The sequence below is a fragment of the Gorilla gorilla genome, chromosome 2 (assembly GCF_029281585.2).
Source record: "Gorilla gorilla gorilla isolate KB3781 chromosome 2, NHGRI_mGorGor1-v2.1_pri, whole genome shotgun sequence".
Classification (NCBI taxonomy): domain Eukaryota; kingdom Metazoa; phylum Chordata; class Mammalia; order Primates; family Hominidae; genus Gorilla; species Gorilla gorilla.
This window is the reverse complement of record NC_086017.1, coordinates 165,312,500-165,336,800: the sequence shown is the minus strand read 5'-3', so window position 1 is coordinate 165,336,800 and position 24,301 is coordinate 165,312,500. Positions and strand designations below refer to the sequence as shown.

The window sequence follows — 24,301 nt, the reverse complement described above, 5'->3', positions numbered from 1 at the left end:
TTATTTACATAAATTGTCATTTTTTGGTAATATGAACTCATTTCATAAAATAATATTAAAGCAAGTGCATGTAAGATAGTTTTTAATGTCATATGACATTTCAATTTTAATAGAGTTTGATTAAAATTAGGGAAAAACTTCTGGAGAAGCAAGTGCGGGGTAAGTACTATTTTGTATGTTTACTATTATTGTAATTTACTCTGCTACACAAAGCGGAAACCAGAGAATTTGGCATTCACTGCTCATTATATGTTGGGAACAAATTCAGTTCCTCAGGACACAAAAGCACATTGATGGATATTTTTACTTTACTCTGCAGAAATTGAAGACAAGCATAGTTTTAGTTTTAAATGGCTTTCCAAAGAATACCAATGTTTTAACTTTGTAATTGGAAAAAGAGAAACAAGTACCTTGCAAAGGTCTTCAGTAGCATATTTTTATAGGGTACTAATAACAGCACACTCTGTTATTGAAAAAAATTAAATGAAAGACTGTTAACATAACCTAGGTATTTAGAATGAAAACTCAGAATTGAGAGTAAAAACACATCTTTTTATGAAACATCAAAGCAAAGACTCATCTAATTTTCATTTTGCAGAAAACTTTTTAACACAAAAGATCTTATTTAGACCTTAGAGTTTCTAAATACGGGAGAAGGGTTAACATTCAGTCTTCTACAAAAGACAATTTTCTTTCCTAATAGTATCAGTCTTTTAACAGGGATGTATCTTAAATTTAAAAACAATTGGTGTTAGATCATATTCTGTTTCAAATCATTGTAAGTTAATCACATTTATAGGTCTTTTTATATTAACACAGCAATTATCTATAAATTATCCTAAGTAACCATAGATTTTTGTAGATTTTGTAGGGGAAGAACCAAAAAAAACCAAAGGAAATATGAAAATATGCAAAGTATATACTATGTGTGATGTTTAGTTATGAATTAAGCCTATTCATTTCTAATTGAAAGATGATATCGAATACTCCATTTTTCATGAGATGATCAGGCTTTTAAGATAGCCGAGGTCCTTAAAAGACAAGGAGATCATGAAACCAGGAAAAGCTCATGAATTTGAGTCAGAGGGAAGAAGCTGGTACAGTTAAACAGGAAGGAAGTAGAGGTGGAAGTCAAAGCCTTTTTCCCTGACACTGACCCAAAGTCATCTAGGTACCACCTAAATTTAAAGAATTTAGCTCTAATCATTCCATGCAAAAGGAAAGTGTGTCACCCTTCTTAGGCAGGGTAAAAACAATCAGTAGGATTCTAACTCCCCACATACTCCTTTTAAGGAGGGTTAGAAAACAAACAATTGTTAGGCCATGGCACTAAGAGACAGAGTAACAGGAAGGTGTTAATAAGAGAGGCAAACCCTTTACAGCCAAAGGACTTAAGATCCATGCACACTGTGCAATTCCTCTTATCCTATTTAACTCATTTCTGTTCCAACCCACAGGCTCCTTAAATGTTTCTTTGTCAAAATTCTGACATTCGTCTTCTTTTCACTCCATGCATCTCAAAAAGGGCTTCAGTGGCATTTGGGTGGGACAATTCAGGCTTATCTGGGACTGTCCTACTAAGTGTAGGATGCCTGGCACCCTGGCCCCCACCTACTAATGTCAATAGAGCTCCCCAAGTCTACTGGGGCAACCAAAAATGCATTTCCAAGTATCCTTAGGGGGTAAATACCACCACCACTGCTTACAAACCACTGCTACAAGTTGTAGTTATCTCATTTAAACTTAAAATGACAAGAACCACCTCTATGACTCAAATCGACATCCCTACTGAAGATTTTTCTGTAGTTCTAATCTGCTTTTCTCTTTTTAACTAAATACCTTACCCTCATGTTCCAGGCACTCAAATGCAAAATGCCCCAAACTGAATTCCTTGTCTCCCTCCCTAAGCCCCAATCTGTTTCTCTTATATCCTGATTAATACAATTTCCAATGATAGTCAACCAGGTAGAAACCTGGGAGGCAAACCTAGGAGGATCCTGCCTTTTCAGCAAGTCCTCAAGAGTCCATATTCTAAATATCTCTCAATATCCCTTGGAGGCCCCTGTCAGTTTCCACCCTAGCTAGCTGTGTTACTTCAATTGCCTCAAATCTTTTAACATTTTCACCTCTCTGCTAAGACAAACACCACACTGTTCTCTACAATGCCACAAAATCAGTCCCCTACTTAATTGATAAATGTTTCCACATAGGCTTTAGGAAATGGTGAAAATGCCTCAGCAGGGCACACAATGGCCTTCACGAACATCTGCTCTCATGCTCTCCTTTGATTTTCACCAAGGGCCTTTAAACCCATAACCTCCAGCCAAACCCAAACCTTTCCATTTCAAGGAAAGTGCCCTAAAACGCCTCTGCAAATACATTGGAGGTGTTCACCAACCACCATGGGTCCCAAGAACCAACGGCCCCTGGGGAGATGCCACCAGCTGAAATGCTTTGGAACTTAGGAGCCTTGCAGAATAGGAGGCCCTAAGTGTTAACTGAAATGAGAAATGTTTTAAAAGAAGAAAAGAATTTTGCAGAGACATACTACTGATACATACGTACACACACACACAGTCAGAATGATCGTTGTCCCTGCTTGTCTGTTTTCAAATAGTGTCAACTTACATAAATCTCAGTGTTATTTATTGGCAGTCAACAACCTAAGCCACAATACAGGGGACTAGACAACACACTGTTAATTTGGATGTCAAGGATGTTCTGACCGCAACCTATATTGAATATGTCATCACCTATAGCTATAATTTTTCATTAGGTAAAAGTAAAACAATGAAGATAGCCCTGGTTATGACATACTTAACAATACCATGCTTACTCTGTAATATCTAATTCAGACACTGATCATTTATTTTATTCAAGATTTTATTTCGCATTTTCTTGGGACTGTAAACTCTTTCATGAGTAATACATTAAGTAGTTATCAACACTTGGGTGTCACTCTTGAAGTTCAACAAGCAGGCCTTACATCATGAAATAGCCTTTGCAAATAAATCTTCTGAGTACTTTGAATTTCAAAAAGGCTGTATCTGAAATGAGTGTTTCAAACTAAATCAAAAACACTTTTGTAATGTAAGTTATTATGATATAGACACAGTTATCATGTAAAAGCTGAACATTCCTAGTTGAAATATAACAGAGATCAAATTATTACAAAGGCAGATATCCATGTTAAAGCATTACATTTGAAGTGAAAACAAAATAAAAATGTAAAGAATACAGATATTTCTTTGTTTTTCTTTTAATGGAGGATGAAAAGTATCTCAGTTTTCTTTTTTAAATAAAAAATAGACAAAAATGTTCAAAATAGCCCCTTACTATAAGCTATGACAGAGATAAAATTTTTAATAAAACCTTAAATGATTTAAATTTTGTAAATGATTGAAATTAAAGTAAAATTTTAGTCTATACTTTAAATAAAATGACTTATTTCAAGGTTAACCAATTATGAATTTGTCAGCCATATCCAGTGACCTCCCCTGTTTTATTCTGGGCTCACATTTCTTACTGTTTGTTTCTCCTTTCCTTGTGTTTCCTTTTCTAACTACATTATGTTTATTGTAGACGCTGAAACTACAGATAAGTACACAGATATTAAAATAACTCATAATTCTATCATTAAAGATAATTATCCTTTATGTTTTGATAAATTACCTTTCAAATAATTAAAAGCTAAAACAATATGAAATCCCACTCTTTAGACCTGCTTTAAAATCTGAATATATTAAAGTCCATATTATTAAATATTTCTTTAAAGCATTTTATTGGTTAAATAATTGTACATTATATAGGTATACATAGCTTATTAAACTAAACCCATATTACTATTACAGTCCTTTTAGAATTTTCCTTCAGTTTTCCTGACCTCTTAGAGTGATGATCTTTACATGCCTACTAACCATGAACTACATTATACTTTTGTTATTTCTCCTAAGACTTTGTTCACTGAGGGCAGTCTATTTAAGGATACATACATACTCTATTGAAAAGGCTACAACATAATGCTTGGTATGAATTATAAGTATTCCATAAAAGATAACTAAAATAATAACTAAATAAATGAACGTACACGTCCTTCAAGCCTCAAGGAATACCCTGGATTCTAATATTTTGGTATTTGATAAATTCAATTATGTTCATCATTTCTACTTGTATTAACTTTTTCAGATAAGACGCCTCTAATAGCTTCTAACTTTTTGAGCAGAAAAAAAAATGCTAATACGTTTTCCCTCTCCTTCTTATTAAGCAGATAATTCTCTTTGACTAGCTAAGCCAAACTTACATGTTAACACTGCTGATCTAGTCAAAGCAAATATTCTTGTGTTTCAGCGAGCATTAGAAAACCTCTCCTTCCTTGACTTTTGTTGATGTAATGTTAGTGCTTATCTCAAATTTTAAATTGTTCCAACATCATAGAGGAATATTATTAGTTTAGTAATATTTTACTGACACATACTATGTTCCAGATGGCTCTTGTTCATATGGAAAAGCTTATAAGAGAAATGCTAACTAAAACTATGCTCAGATAATCCTCCTTACCTATCAGACAAAATCTAAAGGTTAGATGACAAAAATCTAAAGGTTTGTTGACATACTCTGCTAGAAAGACTCTGGGGACGCAAGCATTCATCTATTCTTCGTGGTACTGCAAAATGGTACAATTTCTTTGAAGAAGAATTTGGCAGTATCTTACAAAATAGTATATGCATTTACCCTTTGATCTAGCAATCCTATTTCTAGAAAATCTCAAAGATAGAATGGCTAATATATAGCAGGGTGTAAGCACAAAGAAAAACTATCTGTAACAGTGAGACTGAAAATAATCCTAATGCTCATACAGATAGGAGGCTGGATGAATAAACTACTACACAGTTACTCGATGATAATTATTGTAGCTGGAGAAAGGAGTAAAACATCTCCATAAACTACTATGGAGTAACCTCTAATATATGTTGTTACATGAATAAAGAGGCTGAGAAAAATAAGTAGAATATGCTTTCATTTATCTAAGAAAGTGAGGGGAATACATATACATAAGCATATGCATATGCTTATTTTAAAAAACAAAGATAAACAACTTATTTAAGAGTATCTATATGGGAAGAGAATAAGATAGAGGGGACAGGAATAGAAACTAGACTTTCTTCTTTATGTTTTAAGCTTTATTGAGGTATAATTGATATATAAAAAAGTACCTATTTAATATATATACTTTGATAAATTTGGAGTGTCTATGGGCTTTTAATATATCTAGTTTTATAGAGAAAAATTTGGATTTTTTTTCTGGGTATCTACTGAAACAGCCTAAAACCACTTAGCAATGAGCACGTTGGTACTCACTGAGGTTTTAAATACCACCTCATTTCAAAAGACACCAGAGCTCTTTGGGGAAATGGTTGATTCCAGGCCTGGAGCAGGAATTGTAAAACATGATCCTTTAACATCTTAAAATGTCATATAGCAAGAAAATAATCAAAAATTATTAAGATCAAAGATGGAACAATTTGAGCACTAATAAATAGAATAACGTGAACTTTACCACTGAATATATGAATAGATGGATGTACCTTTCCCTTTATAGAAATATTTCAGCTAATAAATGAATAAAGAATGATAAATTAGAGTAACACTGTTTTACAATCCTTAATGAATTAATGGATCTGGTATTGATCACCACCCATACATTATGTGCCTCATGGGAAATTCTACAGAACAAATGACCGGATTTCTTCAACAAATAATTGCAAGGAAAAAACATAAAAATGAATGAGGAAAGTTTTAATGTGCAGACATGCTATAATCTCCAGGATAGAGGTAAAAAAAAAGTAAGGAGCAGAACAGTGTTTACAGTATGGTAACATTTAAGTAAAAACAAGAAAAATATATATATACATATATTTTCTTACATAATCATAAAGTATTACTAAAAAGATATACAAGAAAGCAAATGTTGACTCTGGTTGTGTTTCAGGTGGCCAGGGAACAGTATATGAATGGCATTTTACTGTAGGATCTTTCATATTTTTGGAATTTTACAACATGTGACTCTATTACTTACACGTACAAAAATTAAATGGAATAAAATCATAAAAGCATCATCATAAGTATAACCACAACAGTGTAGTTATGTAAGAAAATAACCTTATTCTTAAGAGCTGAATACTGGAGCATTTATAAGTAAAACATCCTATGTATATACTTGGAAAAAAATTAAGCAAAAATAATAGATAAGTAAATATGGAAAATTTTAACAATTGCTAAATATAAGTTTTGAATGTATAAAAGTTTATTATATGATTTTATCTACTCTTCATGACAAAAAGTAAAGCAAAAATCCTTATATATAATGAAAATATATATTATTAAATCGTAGCCAGATATTGCCTACAGAAGACCTAAGCCTAAGGCTTACTCTTTCTTTACTGAAATGGATGAATATCACAGACTAGCACCAAACCAAGACCCTTTCCTTGATGTAATCAGAAGTAAAGAGCAAGTAAAATGGGGAAAGAGGAATAATATAACTTAGGACAGCTGTCTGCTGTGACAATTCATTACACACTGAGCAACTGTCTATCCACCAAACTTGAAACATATCTCAAAATGTATTTCAAGGAATCAAGACAAAAGCCAACTGAATGAGACTTGATAACCAGAAATGCCTTCCTTTAGAGATAACAAAGTGTTTATTAGTACGCAACTTCTTGGCACGACCAAAGGCAGACTGCAGTGCACTTACTTTTTGCTTGCCTCACAGACATCTGTAATATTGGAGAAAAGATGGTGCCTCTCGGTTTTAGTCATTGTATCACTCAGTTCTTTAGAATTTTTAAACATTCGTATCAAGATCTCCAAGCTGAGTAAATATGAATGTTCAGAGGATATGACTTCAAAGATAGCCTGGTAAGAAGGAAAAAGAAATGTATTATTAATTCTTTTAATTAAAGAACTAAATATAGCTGTCATAATTTTGCTGTAAGAATAACAAGATATTCCACTTTTCAGGTATAGTATCTTGGAAAGTACAAAAAGAGACACATTAAAGAAACAATATCACATAACTACTCTCTTTATATAATATACATTTACCCAAATCTTAAAAAATAATCACTATCTGTAAATATGAAAAAAATGAAAGCATGTGGATGACTTGACATCACATCCTGAGGTCATGCCTTTGCCAAGGGCTAGAATCTATGGAAGGAAGCGAGGGCATGTCATAAAATCTCAGTGAGACATTAATTAACCTTTGGGGTCATCTCCTCCAGCCCTGCTTTCAAAGCATGCTGCTTTAGGGACAGTAAGGATTTATGGTCATCTCTTGAGATTCAGAGAAAATTTCTCACACCTTCCTTCCCTTCCCTCTTGTGTGTCACGCTCTTCCTCTCCCTATGCTTAATGTGACTAATTTTCAGTCAATAACAGCAAATATTCTGGTATGACTGTGTCTACCCTCAAAAGGTTCTTATCAACCACAGGAATTCTTTTATATAAACTCATAAAATTGAAAGTAATTCCATCTATTCAACAAGTCACATTCTCTACTCTCATCAATGTCTCAAGAAGGAGCAAAGGACTCTCTGCAGAGACTCTCAGTGGCAGGCACACAGTGGTTTTCCTGATAACTGTTAATGATGAAATACCAACCCACATATGTGGATAAGATTCCAACGCCCTGCATAAGGAATTCATCTAGATCCTTAACAAAATCAAATTCAGATCCTCTAAAAAGGGATATAGGGAAAATGCAGGCCTAAGATTCACTGCCTTCCTGGAAAGCTCCCTGGTAACGCTGTCTTCATCACCCTGATCTCCAGGGCTCCACCCCTTCAAGTCCTTGCCCCAAAGAGCAGAGGGTACTGTGGCTGGGTGGGAGCAGGAAAGGCACAAGCAGGTGGACACCCAGCTGCTGATGGGTGCTCCATATTTTATAAATCAGGTTAGAAGTGCTAATCTCAGTGCTCACCTCCACTTTTAACTTCTGTAAGGTTTAGGGACTTGGGTCTTACTTAAATGTGCTAATCTAGCCTCAGTTGTATTTCATGAAATTAAGTGATGTAACTATCTGAAGAGTAAAGAGTAAGAATGTTAAGAGTCTCATTTAACCTGTATATTGAATTTTTTCAATCAATACAATAACCCCCAAAAACTATACACAAAGTGAATTAAAGAAAAATTTCCCTTCTGGACCATAAATAATGGATTTCAGGTGTTGATGTATACGATGCCTTGGAATTACTTAAAATATTTGCAACAGCAAAGACATTTTTCACTTCTTCAATGCTGTACTATGCTAATTGATTAATGTGATTAAGTGATAACTGAGGATTTTGAGAACAAAAATTAATATTGCTGAATTCAACATTTTAAATAATTTCTTTTGTTCCTGAAGGGCATAAACAAATAAGCCCTTTGTTATCTCCAAAGGAAGCCATTTAGGGTTATAATGTCTCATGCATTTGGCTTTTGTCTTGATTCCTCGAAAGAAATTTTGAGGTATGTTTCAAGTTTGGTGGACAGACAGATGTTCAGTGTGTAATGAATTGTCACAGCAGACAGCTGTCCAAAGTCACTTCATTCCTTCTTTTCCCCCACTCTGCTCACTCCTTACTTCTGATTACATCAAGGAGAGAGTGTGTAATCTAATCTAAATACTCAAACTGGGCAAAAAGACTTAATGAACTATTTATAATAGATCACAGGAAAAGGTAAATAATTGGCAGTTTATTATAATAAGTTTAATAAAATAATTGCTAAAATATCCTGCAATAATACCATCAACTATTTAAAAGCAAATTAGGTTAGACCTGTTATATATAGCAGGCAGGAATCGCTATATAGGAATAGAAAGTCTGAATAAATATTTTCAGAATATGATAGAAATAGGCAAGGTTATATAAGGTTTAAAAGAACAGAAATGTTCAAATGGGATTAATATCTTGGAGGAGCTTTTAAATTTATCCACAAGGAGAGGGAAACATTTTTATGTCACAATGTTAACAATGAAGGAAAAAGTCCCACCTACTGTCCAGCATTGGAAAAATAGATAAAAAATATTTAAAGGTGGTGTTCATAGACTAGAGTACTATATGATGACTGAAATGAATGATCTAGATTCATATGCATTAACATGAATAATCTCAAAAATAATGTTGAGTGTAAAAAACAGAAAACCAAAAAATATGCATAGAATACCATACATATACATTTTAACACACATGCACAAATATGTGTGTGTATGTTATACATAATTTTAAAACACAGGCTGGAAGTATATGTACCAGTTCATAATTATAGTTGTCTCTGGGGAGGAAAGGAAGGGAATAGGACAGGACTGAGGAAGAGAATGCAGGCCTTCTACACTATCAGTTTTATGTTCTTTTTAAAAAAGGAGAAAAATTACGATTGTTATACATTTGTTAATTCTCAGTGGATGGGTACACCAAAGTTCTATACTATTATTTTTTTAAAACTTGAAAAAATGGTACTATACTGCACCCTTGTATTTCACTTTATTCTATGCCAACTAAAAAAAAGAAAGGACATCCTTGGGTCCTTTGTAGAATCAATTTATATGTATGTATATGCAGTGACATACACACACACACACACACACACAATAATATGCAGGAAGCAAGAGGAAAATGCTTTGAGAGCTTCACAATATTATTACAATAAGCAATTTTCTCAAATTGCATTGATTTAAACTTCAAGTTGTAAAACTGCATTATTAACCTGTTTTTTTTTTTTTTTTTTACTAAATAAACTTTTTATTTTGGTATAATTTTAAATTTATAGAAAACTTGCAAAAAGGGTTCAGAGACCCTTGTATGCTACATCCAGCTTTCCCTAACCTAGGGTATCTTACATAAATAGGCTACATTTGTCTACAGACTAACGTGACTATCAGTTTTTCCATAAACATCCTTTTTCAGTTCTAAGATCTAACGTTGGTTTCATTTTTTATCATATTTCTCTCAGTTTAAATACCTGAACTAGGTGCTTTGTTGTTTAAAATCAAACGATGTTGAGTGATGCTGAGATATTTAAAATTTTTTCTTTTCTGGGGGCTTATGCGTAGCTTTACTTTAAAATGATCACTTACTGCTTTTGTTAAACAAATACATTTTCAAAGGGCAACACTAAACAAGTGCACACAGTAAATGAAAACACAAAAGAGCAGACACCAACATGCACACTCCAGAGCTCTAAAGCAGCTGCTCGGTAGAAACATACCTCTTGTCTCTTTCTTTCCTCCTGGCTTACTGTCTGAGATAATCCGTTTCTTTTCACCTAGGAGAAAAAGCAAAGTAGAGTTGACTCATTTATTAATACTTTAAAAGTTTCAAGGGCATTATTCAAGGCATAACTCTATGCCCTTCAAAAATGAATTAGGAGAAACTATACAAAATGTTGAATTCATCAATATTAATTTATTAATTAATCAACAATTATTTACTAAATATTTATAGTGTGCCAGACAATATACTAAGCATTTTATACTCTTTTTCCCATTGAATCCTCATACAAACTCTAGAAAGCTGATACTGTTCTTTTCCCCATTTCACAGATGGGGGTAACAACTGAGGCTTAGGATCCAAGAGCACATAGCTAATAGGTAACAAGGCCAGGATCTGCATCGACGCCAGTCCAACTCCAGGGCTCATGCTTTTAGTCAATATTATTGGTTAGGGACCCCCTACTTTATATAAAAGGCACCCCATTTCTAAGGGTTGGGCTAGCATCACTAAGACCCCTTCTAATACCAAGTCTGTACCAGTTTTCATGTGTTTTTTTGGTCCACATGTATCTTGGAATGTTCTTAGCTTTACCCACCATCCTGACCCTGGGTCAGCCTGTCAGCAAGAATTCATGGCTAAAAAGGATTCTTTACACATTTTAATAAGGGAGGAGACTGGCCAGAAGAATGTAACCCTTCAGAGCAGCTCCCTTTGGTTAACCCTGAGCAGGAATTTCACAGGATTTCCTGCATGACCCAAAGTCCGGCAGATGGATATACAGGTGCCATGCCCACAATCTCTGCAGGTGAGGTCACCAGCAAGAATTTCCATGCCAGTGGCATCTCCACCCAAATGGGGTTCAGACCCAAAAAATCTTAAGGAGAAGAGAATGAAAAACCTGGGCTTAGTGACCTACACAGATGACAGCTACTTTACGGAGGAATTAAGAGTACTTTGTCCTATCAAAAGAGAGGGCAAACCCACAACTAAAGTACTTGCTTTTTTGAGGGGAAAGAGAAGGTAGTTTTGACAAAGGTAAAGTATTAATATACAGAATTATAATCTTTCACTAATACTAACATGACAAATAGTAAAATATTCCTTTAACAAGCCATCAGTAAGGAACTAACAAAATTATAGTGCTAGAAAAAGAGATTCCGGGAAGCCTTCTTGTATTCTGATTGAGAAAACTGAAGTGTCACACATTTGGGGAGCCTGAAAGTTTCTTCTAAGGTATGACAAAGCGGCTCCTCATGGCTGGCTGCCAGGCCGCTGCTCCTGGGCCTGTGCTTCTGTCTCTGTCCTTCCACGGCCTGTAACAGAACAGGCTCTCCAGGTTCTTCCTCCGAGGCCCAGAGGAGTCATTTTGTCCACCTGAGGCATCCTTCCACAGTCAACTCCAAATTAAGTAGCACCTTACAGCAGGTGTCTGGAGGTAGAAGGTCATGAACAGGCAAGAAGATTTCAGAGACTGATCAAGGTGGAGAGATGAAACCCAAGAGGGGAGAGAATGATCTGAAAAGGGGACCCCAGGAAGACTGAGAAAGAGCAGAGAAGAGACAATCAGGGGAGAATGAGAATGTAGGTGAATAACATCAAGTGGAAATAAGGAAGAAAGGCAAAGAGGAAGGGAGGGAGGAAGAAAGGAAAAGGAAGAAAAGAAGGGGAAAAAGAATGTGTACAAAGTTTTTAATAGGAAAGACCTCTGAAAATTCTCAAATTCAGACACAGGGACCTTATCTGTAAACCTAAGTAAAAATCACTTGATGTTCCAGGCTTTGTAGCATGAAAAACATATGTTTATACCTATAGTCTTAAAATAGACAACCTTTTTGAAGTTTACCAATTTTTGCTATGAGAATCCAAAGTACTGTCAAATTTATCCCATTTCTTCAAGTGTTTCTATTGTCTCCATTCGTGGGAAAGAAAATAACATATACCAGTTTCTAAAACCTATGAGTCTTACTTGACACATAAAGTGAAATAAATTAAAATTGTACAGGCTCCTTTTTCGTATTTATTTATTTATTGAGATAGAGTCTCACTCTGTCGCTCAGGTTGGAGTGCAGTGGTGCTATCTCAGCTCACTGCAGCCTCCACCTTCTGGGTTCAAGCGATTCTCCTGCCTCAGCCTCCTGAGGATGAGGAGCTGAGATTATAGGCGTGCACCACAGTGCCTGGCTAATATTTGTATTTTTAGTGGAGAGGGGGTTTCACCACGTTGGTCAGGCTGGTCTGGAGCTCCTGACCTCAGGCGATCCGCTCACCTTAGCCTCCCAAAGTGCTGGGATTACAGACGTGAGCCACCATGTCCGCCTCATTTTTAAAATATACATTTCATACCAGCTTCAGCTGGGTACAAATGGGAACATGTAGACAGCCAAAGCAACACTCCTTTAAACACACAGACAGCCAAAGCAACCTCATTTGAACTTTCTTATTCCTCACTGGTTTAAATTTCTTATTTAAATATGTCATCAACAAGTAAAACTGCAAAAGTAGTTTTTAACAAAGCAGTAAGAACTGGATTTAATGTGAGGTTCTTGATTTTGTATAATCCAGCCAATTCACAAACTGTTGAAATCTGTAGATTCTGAATTTTAAACAGAATATATGAACATATGTCTATATCTTCAGCATTTTAAGTGCATAAAAATTCAAATAAAAGAAGAAAATGAACAATACTACAGTTTTGACATGTTAAAAATATAAGCATACATCTGTGCCTTATTAAGATAGTGAATGCATAGAACTAGCTAATGTTATAATAGTTTTAAATTCATAATTACAAATTTACTGTATAATTGGTGCTGAAATTCTTGACCTGTGATCTTTATAACTGATATATTTTGCATGTCGAAATGAGATAGAAATTAGTAATTGGCTAAACCTAATAAAGAACACTACAAGATATTTCTTCTATGGATATGATACTGTCTAGTTAGACCCAAAACATAGTTTATGAAATTTGTAAAAGGGTAAACTCCCAAAGTATAGATCCAAAAGGTAATTACTAGACACTCCACCTAAAATCATGCCGGTTTCCTTTTTGATACCTTGTGCTATGGTCTGAAGGTTTGTGTCCTCCCAAATTCATATATTGAAATCCTAACTCCCAAGGTGATGGTATTAGGAGGTGGAGCCTTTCAAGAAATAATTAAGCTTTGCCCCATGAATGGGATTAATGCCCTTTAAAATAGGCCCCAGGGAAACCCCTAACCCTTCTACCACGTGAAGATGTAGCAAGAAGGCACTATGTGCCAGAAAGCAGCCCCTTGCCAAACACCAAATCTGCCTTGATTTTGGACTTTCCCGCCTCCATTACTGTGAGAAATAAATTTCTGTTGTTTATAAGCTACCCAATTTATGGTATTTTGTTATGGCAGCCCAAACTAAAGTACTTTGCAGGTCTGAGCTTCTCAGATAAATACCCTAAAAAGGAACAGACAAGCTTTAGACCGTGAGTCCATTATTACACTCATCACAGTTACACTAAGCATCTCCACCTTGCAGAGAACTGTGTAAAAGAACTATAAACTTTGTGTAATATTTCTTGGTCTTTGACTCTACTAACTGGAATAGGTTATGAGCCAAGTTCTCTAAGCCCCAAATAGATCCCTCAAATTTACACAGAACTTATCTATGGATACAGCCAGTCCTACATCTGTGGAGAGAACCAAGATTAGCACCAGTCTCTTGGCTGATCAGATAATCATTTTCCGTGAAGTAAACAGGGATATTTATGTTCTGATGCCCTCTTTGTCCTCAGACCCTCCATGACTCGATAGTGTTTCTAGATGAATGCGCATTCCTTCTATTTTTGCCCACCGCTAGGGAAAACAGATGGGAAGAACCCGAAAGCCTCACAAACCAAAAAGACTCAAAAATGTAGCCAGTTAAAAATTACATTAGATTTACAATCCAAGATCACTCTGTCTCCATCAAGCACTAATTTATACTGAACACCCATCTGAGCTAAAACTCAATGGAGTTTACCCATTTGCTGAAAGTAAGCTTGCTTTTCACGTCTATTGGTGATTCTCTACTTACAGGCTTCTTTTCTCAAGAGCTCAAATGGGAAGGGATTTCAAAGTAAAATTATACCACAGGACACAATCACTCTCAGGTCCTTTCTACAGACTTAATGTAACCTGAGTCATCCCTGAATTACGAGTGAGCTAGAGTTCTTTCACTGTAAATAACATGGGAACAGTAGCAGTTTGAGAGTATGCTTGAAATCCTTAAAATGAAAAATCTGCCAGAGTCCAGAAAGAGTGTCCTCTGTAACCAGACCCAATAGGCTCTCTTTAATCCCACTACATCCACAAGGAAAGGTTCTAAGACATCACTTTACCTAGCTAGGAGCTGCCACAGAACACAAACTTCAAAGGGCCAGAGATCTGCATAACCAAACACTAGACATGAGGTCAAGATGGGTCATCCTTCTGGGGAGTGGTGGGTAAACAGAAAGAGAGAACGCTTTTTTTAAGAAAAGAAAAAGTAGAAGGATAATAGCACATATCATAAAATCATATGCTTAATTTAAAAATGCATCAGGTAATATGCCAGTGACATCCAAATTAATTTGTTCAAAAAGCTGCTCTCTCTGATGTCCTATTGTTAAGCTTAATTCTATAATCCTCAAAAAAGTGTTTGAATCTCAAGAAACAGCAAGTACTCAGCCTCAAGCAGGCAACATCGAGTTTGCTAAAATAATGGAAAACTCAGATAAAGCAGACCAGGACACTTGCTCCTCTATGCCCTGCATCACCATCTACAGACAGAGCCAGGATTCCTGAATGAATCCAAATCATTTCAATACAGACATGAGGCTGAGAATACAAACTACAGATAAGTAATTAAATGCACAAGAATGAACTGCTGTGCTTTGTACATTTAGGAAATAAACGTGCATTACTTCATTCGCAGCTAGCGCTCACTAGCTTGCTACCCATGTCTTGTCAATTCCTGATTCAGAGTTCTGGTTGGTTCTCAATTTATTTCTCAAACTACCATTATATCAAATGTTTACCATGAACTAGGTACTGTTCCTTCCATGCATCTAAACCCTGTAACAATTCTGTGAGGAAGGCATTACTATCCCTAGTTTACAAATAAAGAACGGAGACACAGAAAAGTTAAGTCATTCATCCTAATAATTGGAAAGCTGAGACTCAAACTTGGGCCTGCCTGTCCACCCCCAAAGCCTGAGCTCTTAATCACTGTAGCACACTGCCTTCTAAAACTTCAGAGTTTTTAAGAGCTGTGCAAGCTACTCTTCCCCTAAATTAAGTTGCTCCCCCTGAATGCCCCAGAAACAACATCTCTCATTGGCTTCCTGGCTTCTGCTGCAGTGAAAGCTAAGCTGTCAGCAGGGCTCCCTGGTCATTTAACTTGTTGATTAATCCTGACATTTCTACCACCAAACAAATTCCTCTTTTCCTTGTGGCTCTCTCTAACCTGCATTTCCCGCTGTGGGCTACTGAGCCTGGACTAAAATTTATGTATTCTCTATCCCCCAAATGAGTAAGAGATGCAGTTCTCATGTATCTATCAGCTAAATTAATAAGAAGAGAAAATGAGGTTAACAAATACATGAAAAGCTAATGACACAGAAGTAACAAGGATGAAAGGGAATAAATTCAGGGTAAAGGGCAATTCTATAATTTAACCGAAGATTAACAATTTTTAAACGTGCACTATTTAATAAAATACTGGGGGACAGACCAGACTTATAGCAGTGGTTAACAGCTGAGGGGTTGGGAATGGTGGTAAAGTTAAGCAGCTTTCAGTCTTAACTGTTACATTTAATATTTTAATAAGGAGAATGTATTTCTTTTACTTCAGTAGTTCAAAAATAATTATTTTTAAAAACTTAATCAGCCTTAAATTTTGAATTTTAAATTGAAAAATTAGAAACACACACATGATTAACAACAAGAAATTGGTTAAAAGAGCTAAACATCCACTTATTTGAGGAGCTAGTATGTGGGCTTTAAAAAGGTTGTAGAAGAATATTTAATGACATAGAAGGTCATTCATAACACTGTTTAAAAAAGGTGACAAAACAGCAGGCTTAATAACATGAAAAGATATTTACGACACCGTTTAGGGAAAAAAGTGACAAAACTATTACTACATTATTGATTTTTGCGTAAAAGACAATCCTTCTATATATTTTTAAATCTGAAAAGTTATAGACAAAAATGTTAATAGTGATTGAATAGAAAGAGATAGTTCAATTTTTTTATCTATTGGTACTTTCTGATTTTTCTGTAATAAACATGTCTTGGCTTTGCAATTAAAGCAACACTTTGAATAACAAAAACTAAAATACTACTTCAACATCCTCTCCCAAAAAAGAAACAAAACGAGTAGGGCAGACAAGTAGAACTGTTTAAAGGTGCCAATAATACCTCTATTTCTTTGTTGCTGCCCCAAAGAGAAACTAGAGAAATGAGAGATGACCACCTGTAGATAAAAGAAATGAGAAGCTAAGGTAAAGGGAGGCAATAAGAAAGAAAGATTTTAATGAAGTCCAAACTGAGCAATGGCTTATGAGGCAGTGCTGAAAATGAGTGATGACAGGCCAATCTGCAAGCATGAGAGATAAAGGAGGATAAAGGAGTCTGCATAACTGAGAATGATGCCATTTACACATAGTGAAGGTATGAGTCAAGGGGTTAAGGAAGGTAGAACAGGTCTGAGGTTCCTCTCTTGCAGAAGAAAAGAACACCTATTTCTAAAGGTGATGCCAATATATTAGTTGCTATTTTATTTTTGCTTGCTATTTTTGTAAAATGACCAGTGGATAGGAATGAGAAACTCCAAAATAATAAGCTACTTAGAACAACAGCGACTCTGAATTTCTGAGGTTTTGCAATAAAAATCTAACCTGAGCAAAATCTGTTTCTGAAAAATGGGTAATAGAGTAAACTGATGCTTTCCATTAGATGTACAAAGCAGGCAGTGGTTTCTTTGGACAGGAATTACCTTATTGTACGGAGATCTGAGAAACAGACACAGAAGTCCTATCTTTCTTCTTCCCTTTGCCTACCTATCAAGCTTTATTGGCTGGGCGCAGTGACTCACGCCTGTAATCCCAGCACTTTGGGAGGCCAAGGCAAGTGGATCACTTGAGGCCAGGAGTTCGAGACCAGCCTGGCCAACATGGTGAAATCCTGTCTTCCTAACTCTACTGAAAAGAAAAAAAAAAAAAAAAGAAAAAGTTTTATTCAAGCAATTTACACCTTCATTACTTTTATTTTCTCCTCTTCTGCCCAAATAGCCCATCTAGTTTAAGTTACATCCTACAGACAAAACTTTCCTCATCTTCACTTCACTGCTTTCTGTGATTTCAACTGTGTTATTCACTTTGGCATTCTGTCCTACATCCTTTCAAAATATCATTCAGACGTTTCATTTCTATTGTCTTCTGCTCTAGGTTCTAAGCTCCTGGAGGGTAGGCTGGGTTTTAGCCTTGTTTTGTTTGCCTCATTCACTACAGTGCAGTGGAAAACAAATGAATTTTGGAGTCAGATATTACCACTGTTCAAATTATAAGTTATAAACTGGCATTGAATGCAAAATAAAGTCTTATCATGAAGTGATCGTTATCTATTTAAATGTAACAGAACAGAAAAAAATTAAAAATACTATAGTACACTGCAAGCAGAAGTATAAAGTAACTCCTGCCTTGTAAAATTTCTTTGAGATATATACACACATACATATGTGCAAACATATACGTTCAGACACACATACTGGTTTATAAGGTAAAACATATTTCTTATCATGTTAAGCTGCTGATAAAGACCATGGTTACAATGTCCACTCCATGATGTATAAATTTACACTAGACAAAAGTCAGTCAGTCATGTCGTTTAACACTTCCATGGACCTCTACAAGAAAAACCATTCTACTCACAGCCTCTGCAAAAGCAGCAGCCCCAAGGGACCACATTTTGTGCCATAGTACATCATGGAGGCCAAAGCTGACTGGAGCAGAGTTAGTTAAGCACCTAGCTAAATGACAATACATGTTCTAGTGACCTATTAAGCGGGGGCAAAGTAGCTGAGCCAATATAATTCTCTTTCTCAAGGAACTAAACTGGGCAACTAAACTGTGTAACTCACTTTGGCATTCTGGCCTACATCCTTTCAAAAATAGGATGGAAGGCCAGGCACGGTGGCTCTCGCCTATAATCCCGGCATTTTAGGAGGCCGAGGCAGGCGGAAAACGAGGTCAGAAGATAGAGACCATCCTGGCTAACATGGTGAAACCCCGTCTCTACTAAAAATACAAAAAAAAAAATCAGCCGGGCAAGGTGGCAGCCGCCTGTAGTCCCAGCTACTCAGGAGGCTGAGGCAGGAGAACTGCGTGAACCCAGGAGGCGGAGCTGGCAGTGAGCTGACATTGTGCCACTGCACTCCAGCCTGGGCGACAGAGCAAGACTCCATCTCAAAAAAAAAAAAAAAAAAAAAAAATAGGATGGAAGCTGAAAGAGTGACTTGAGGGAAGGACAGGGCTGTTAACACAGTCTCAAGTGCTCAAGTGTAAGTTACGAGAACTCAGAGGCCGGGCATGGTGGCTCATGCCTGTAATCCCAGCATTTTGGGAGGCCGAGGCGAGCAGATAACCTGAGCTTAGCAGTTTGAGACCAGCCTGACCAACATAACAAAACCCTGTCTCTATTAAAAATACAAAAATTAGCCGGGCGTGGTGGCGTGTGCCTGTAATCCCAGCTCCTCAGGAAGCTGAGGCAGGAGAATCGCTTATGGGAGGCGGAGGTTGCAGTGAACTGAGATCGTGCCACTGCACTCCAGGCTGGGCAACAGAGTGAGATTGTCTCAAAAAAAAAAAAAAAAAAAAAAAAAAGCACTCAGAAACCCTGAGTATGCAGGAGCTTTCAGGAAAAAGACAAGCATAGTAAGAAGGGAAAATAAGCCAATTTATGAGAAGAAAAAAAAGCCCAAGTCAGAGTTGCAGTCACATTATTGGCTGAGCACCTGGGAGAAACATAGTTCCTGCTCTTCCAGAGCCCTAGGTACATGTATCCATCTTTTGAGGTCACTGCAAAGGCTGTTCCAAGTAATCTCAAGACCTTAACTAGCAGCCGTATTTAACATCCTGGCCTCTCAGCTGACTTGTTACAAAGTAAAGAATTTGTACTTACCCTCGTGGCATTGTCCCGGGACTACATAAACTGTATCTGAAATTACCTAACACAATCCTGGTACACAATAAGTCTCCTGCAAATATGTGGTCAGTAATTTAACTGCATGCAAACAAATCAATACTGTGATGATCCCAGAGCTAACAGCTATCCTGCAACTCAGTCTGCTCATTCAGAGACTTTGGACCCGTGTGGATATAAGGGCTCCCTGTTGCCCAGGTGGGCACACAACAATCAGACTCCTTTGCACTCCACTACCAGAAGCAGGGTTTCTAACCAGGCAAAGTGGAAATTGCTCCATTTTTGTATTATTATAGTTGGATAGGCTTATTTCCTACAAAGAGAGAAATAATCTGCAATTTTATTTTACTGTCAATAATACTTCCTGCTACAGAAGTTGTCCACTGACTGTATAGTTCTTATCTCCTCAAAATAATAGAAATATAGATAATAAACATCCTAATATTAAGATATTAGAGTACAGGCTAATAATCTAGAGAATTAACAGGCTATATGTGCTCCAGATAAATCCACAAAATTTGAGTAACAAATTTTTAAGGATTCCTTATTTAAAGATTCAATAGTAATTTTAAAGGTGACAACACTCTCCAATCATCATGGAGACCAACCACTGTGTGGATGTGGCCCTGAGAAATAGCCCTATCTTTGGACTGAGGAAGGAGACCCCACAAGAAGAAACATTAAGCTCAACAGGGCAAATACAAGAATCCCATAGATGAGTCTGCAATCCAAAGTCAGTATGAAAAAGCCTTTCTATGCAGTTATTCAAAACTCTTCAACATCCCTGAGCCTTCTCTTCCTACAGACTGCTATTATTCTTGAATGTATCCCTTCCAACTCCCCAAAAGAAATAGCTAGTTGAGAATAAGTCCAAAATTTAATTCGATTTCATAGTAAGCAATAACTTGGAAGTCATCCGAGTATATGATATATTTAAAAGTACAAGATTGATAAAACCACCACATGAGTGCAGGTAAGAGAAGAGGCCCAAGGATGAGCCCAGGGGCCCTCCAAAATTTAGAGAACAGAGGAATGAGGAAAAACCCACAAAGGAGATAAAGATGTTCCAGCTGCACTGGCCTTATCCCAACTCCTCTTACCCACCATCACCCCAAATGTCTGTGCACATGACATTTTCTCTACCTGGGACTCTTCTACCCTGCCACTCCCCAACTGTGCCCCACCAGCTATCATCCTGGACCCTCCAGATGACAGCTCACATTACCTCCTCTGACACCTGCTCTCCACTGACCGCACCTTGCCCAGACAGGTGCTCTTTTCTAGCAGATCTTGCAGCAGCACCAGTAAGTCATTCACAGCTTTACCACAATAGTAATTATGCATTTATCTATGGGATGATTTGATATCTGACATCTGTCTCGCCATTCAGGTTGTTTACAAGGACATGAATGCAAGGTGGAGTCTGTTCTTGCTCTATCTCCAGGGCCTGCCATAGACAGAACTTCATGTGGGGCAGGCCCTTGATGAAGACAATGAATTCATCAATCTCTCTCATCGATTTTCTACTCAACGAAGTAAGAAGACCCTCTCTGTCTGGACCCTGTTGTAGGTTTGTAGTTGAAACATCTGCCTTTGTAGTTATGCCCATAACAATTAACTAACCGTGTTTTCATCTCCTCCTGCTTTCTTGGAGCACCTGTCATTTCTGATCTCTGCCTACCCTCGGGCAACTGGTGCACACACCCCCATATCCCAACACTTCACTGTTCTCTCAGAAGAATCAATTACATAAATATTGGCAGATCTACCACTCAGTTGCCCTTTAATTAGTGAGCTCCAACCAGAGTAGTTTTTTCCTCAATCTCTGTCTATATTTTTAGGAGTTACATAAAGTTCCAACGCTGCCACAATGGAGATACAGAAAAACTTTTTAAAGTGATATTAACAACATGGAAACTGTACTCAGTACATAACAAGCTACACTAAGGTGCTCCTAGTATTTGGAAATAAAGTCAAGAAAAAAATACTCTCCAACTAAAACTGAAAAAAACAAAAATTATTAAAAAAAATTTACATGTATACATGTGTGCATTTTTCTACAGAGAAAGCCTATGGCTCATAATTTTTATTAGATTCTTAAAGCATGTATGACACTCCCCCAGTAAAGATGGCTAAATGCATATCCATCCTATGTATTAATGCAGAGTTATAACACTGTAGATCATGTGTAGATATGAAATGACTTATAAGACACATAGTGCAGAAAAGAAACAAGCTGTATATTATAAATAATCTGTATATTTACATAAATATGGGTAATCTATATTGTTTCCTTAAATGTATATATGTGGATTTTCAGAAGAGTATTGCCAAATTGAGAGCAGCATTATCTATGGAGAAGGGGATAGAGACTGGGATTGCACAAATGACCAAAAGAGCCTTTAGTCTAATCTGAAATGTCCCAATTCTTCTTCTTCTCTTCTTTTTTTTTTTTTTAAGAGATGGGGGTCTCACTATGTTGCCCAGGCTGGTCTCAAACTCCTGGGCTCAAAAGATCCTCCTGCCTCAGCCTTCCAAAGTTCTGAGATTACAGGCAGGACCCACTGTACTCGGTCCAAAATGTCTGAATTATTCTCTACATGAAGGACATATTATATATTGCTTACATAAGTCAAGTTAATTTTCAGAAATGTACCATAATCTAATTATACATAAAAAGCAAGACCACATACAGAGCCCAGTCCCTGGCCCAAGCTAAGTAGTCCCCCACCTTTATCTCTCTTAGCTAGAGTAGTAATTCTAATTGGGGTATGTCTTAGTCCGTTTTGGGGTGCTTACAACAGAATACCTGAAATTGGGTAATTTATAAAGCAAAGAAATTTATCTCCTACAGTTATAGAGGCTAAGAAGTTCCAGGCTGAGGGGCTACATTTGGTGAGAGCCTTCTTGCCGGTGGGGACACTCTGAAGAGCCCCGAAGTGGTGCAGGGTATCATATGGCAAGGAGGCTAAGCGTGCTAACGAGCTAGCTCAGGTCTCCCTTCCTCTTCCTATAAAGCCACCTGCTCCCCTCCCATGATAACTCATTAATCCATTAGCCCAGTAATCTGCGGCTGTTAATCTATTCACGCAGGCAGAGCCCTCATGATCTAATTACTTCTTAAAGGCTCCACCTCTCAATACTGCTACATCAGGAATTAAATTTCCATATGAGTTTTGGAGGGGAAAAATATCCAAACCATGGATCTCAGGTCTAGGCACATGGGCCTCTATTTTTGTTTATAAAGACACAAGGATTCCAGAAGACCCACAAGCCAACTTGAAAGTGTGGACTAGTATGTGCTTGCAGTTCTGTTTAAACCATGATGTGAGCTAAATGTGAGACAGTCATAAAAAGCGAAAATAATTTTCCATATCTTATACACACACAAAAAAAGATATGGTAAAAGGTTTTAGTCACCATCTAAAGTAAAAAAAAATCTTATGAGACTGCTGCATTGCCAAACTGTAAATGAAAAATTATAAAACTACAGAAATTACTATTTTAAGCAACAAGTCACAAACAACTGAAAATTCAGAAAAATGTGAAAATTTAGGGAAAAGAATAAGTTTAAATGCATTAAGCATTTCTGCAAACAGAATGACATTCAGGTATATTACATTTGTTGAGCTCTGATTTTTACTAGAAAATAGTATGTCTTTCACAATAAGCACAGAGTAAATTCTAAAATAATAAGTCCCATCACCTCAAACTACTAAGACGCCAAAGTGTCTGCTGCATTTTCAATGGAATGAAATGATATTTATAATAAAATTCCTGCTTTTCAAATCTTCCTTTCTCATCCTGCAATTCCAGAAAGTCTCCCACAGGTACACTATGTGTGCTTTAAGAGCTGAGCCCAGAACCAGAGACTGAGGTCTGAATTCTAGATCTCCCATTGCACTGTTAGTCACACTTAGCACAGAGCTGAAAAATACTTTAATTAAAATACTTTAGTTAAAATATTTTAATTAAAATTAAAATACTTTAGTTAAAATATTTTAATTAAAATTAAAATACATTAAGAAATCAAACCATTTCTGACTACAGAGTTCAAAATATTTGAGCAAACTGAAGAAACATTCCAATGACTTAAGATTACTGATAAAGCCACATGTCAGCAAGTACAAAAGAAGAGTGTAGTAGAGGATGACTCTATTAGGTGCTGAACAGAGAACACCCTTTTCAAAGGTATCTGGCATTTCAAGGTGATGGAAATTACACAAACGCACCCCATGGCAAATAAATCAGGTCAGGGCACAGCTGGCAAATATGGTTTTGGTTCCATCACTGAACTTAACAAACACTGGTGTTGCAACAGTCATTTCTTCATACATGCATAGTACATGATCTTGGAGAGGTGGAGGAGGTAGTTACAGTGAAAAGCAAAAACTCTAGTCAAAATCTATCTAAAAGAAAAGACAATAAATACTTCCGGGGTCCTACTAATGAATGAACCCTTTGGAAAACCTGAAGTTCAGCTGACTACATACCTGGCATTAACTGTAACAAGTACACAGTGTTCCATCCCTGACTAATACAATCAATATTTTCCTTCAAACCCACATGCTTTTCCCAGAGAGCCAAGAACTGCTGGCTTAATGTTTGTGCTGCTGTTTTGGGTGAGGCACCGGTGATTTACCTGCGTGCAGCAGGGTTTTTGTCTCTGAGTAGAGTACCAGATAATCTCCAGGGGTCAAAACTTACTTTTCAAAGTCATTGAGGTTTCAAAACCTCAAATCCCTTCCACATTTGACCAACCCAAACTGGGAACTACGACCATTAACATTATTTCAGGACAAGGGGGATATTACCACTGACCCCACAGAAATACAAACCACCATC

General features: G+C 36.7%; 1 protein-coding gene across 1 annotated transcript in view; it reads right to left on the bottom strand.

The window, feature by feature from the left end:
* The window catches only part of ARHGEF26 (Rho guanine nucleotide exchange factor 26), a 137,330-nt gene that overhangs the window by 98,968 nt on the left and 14,061 nt on the right, over window positions 1-24,301 (bottom strand). Inside the window, exons 5-6 of the mRNA XM_019024743.4 lie at window positions 10,255-10,311; window positions 6,758-6,918 (exon numbers count right to left, since the gene is read on the bottom strand). Coding sequence (XP_018880288.1) covers window positions 6,758-6,918; window positions 10,255-10,311 — 218 coding nt within the window. The remainder of the gene's footprint in view (window positions 1-6,757; window positions 6,919-10,254; window positions 10,312-24,301) is intronic.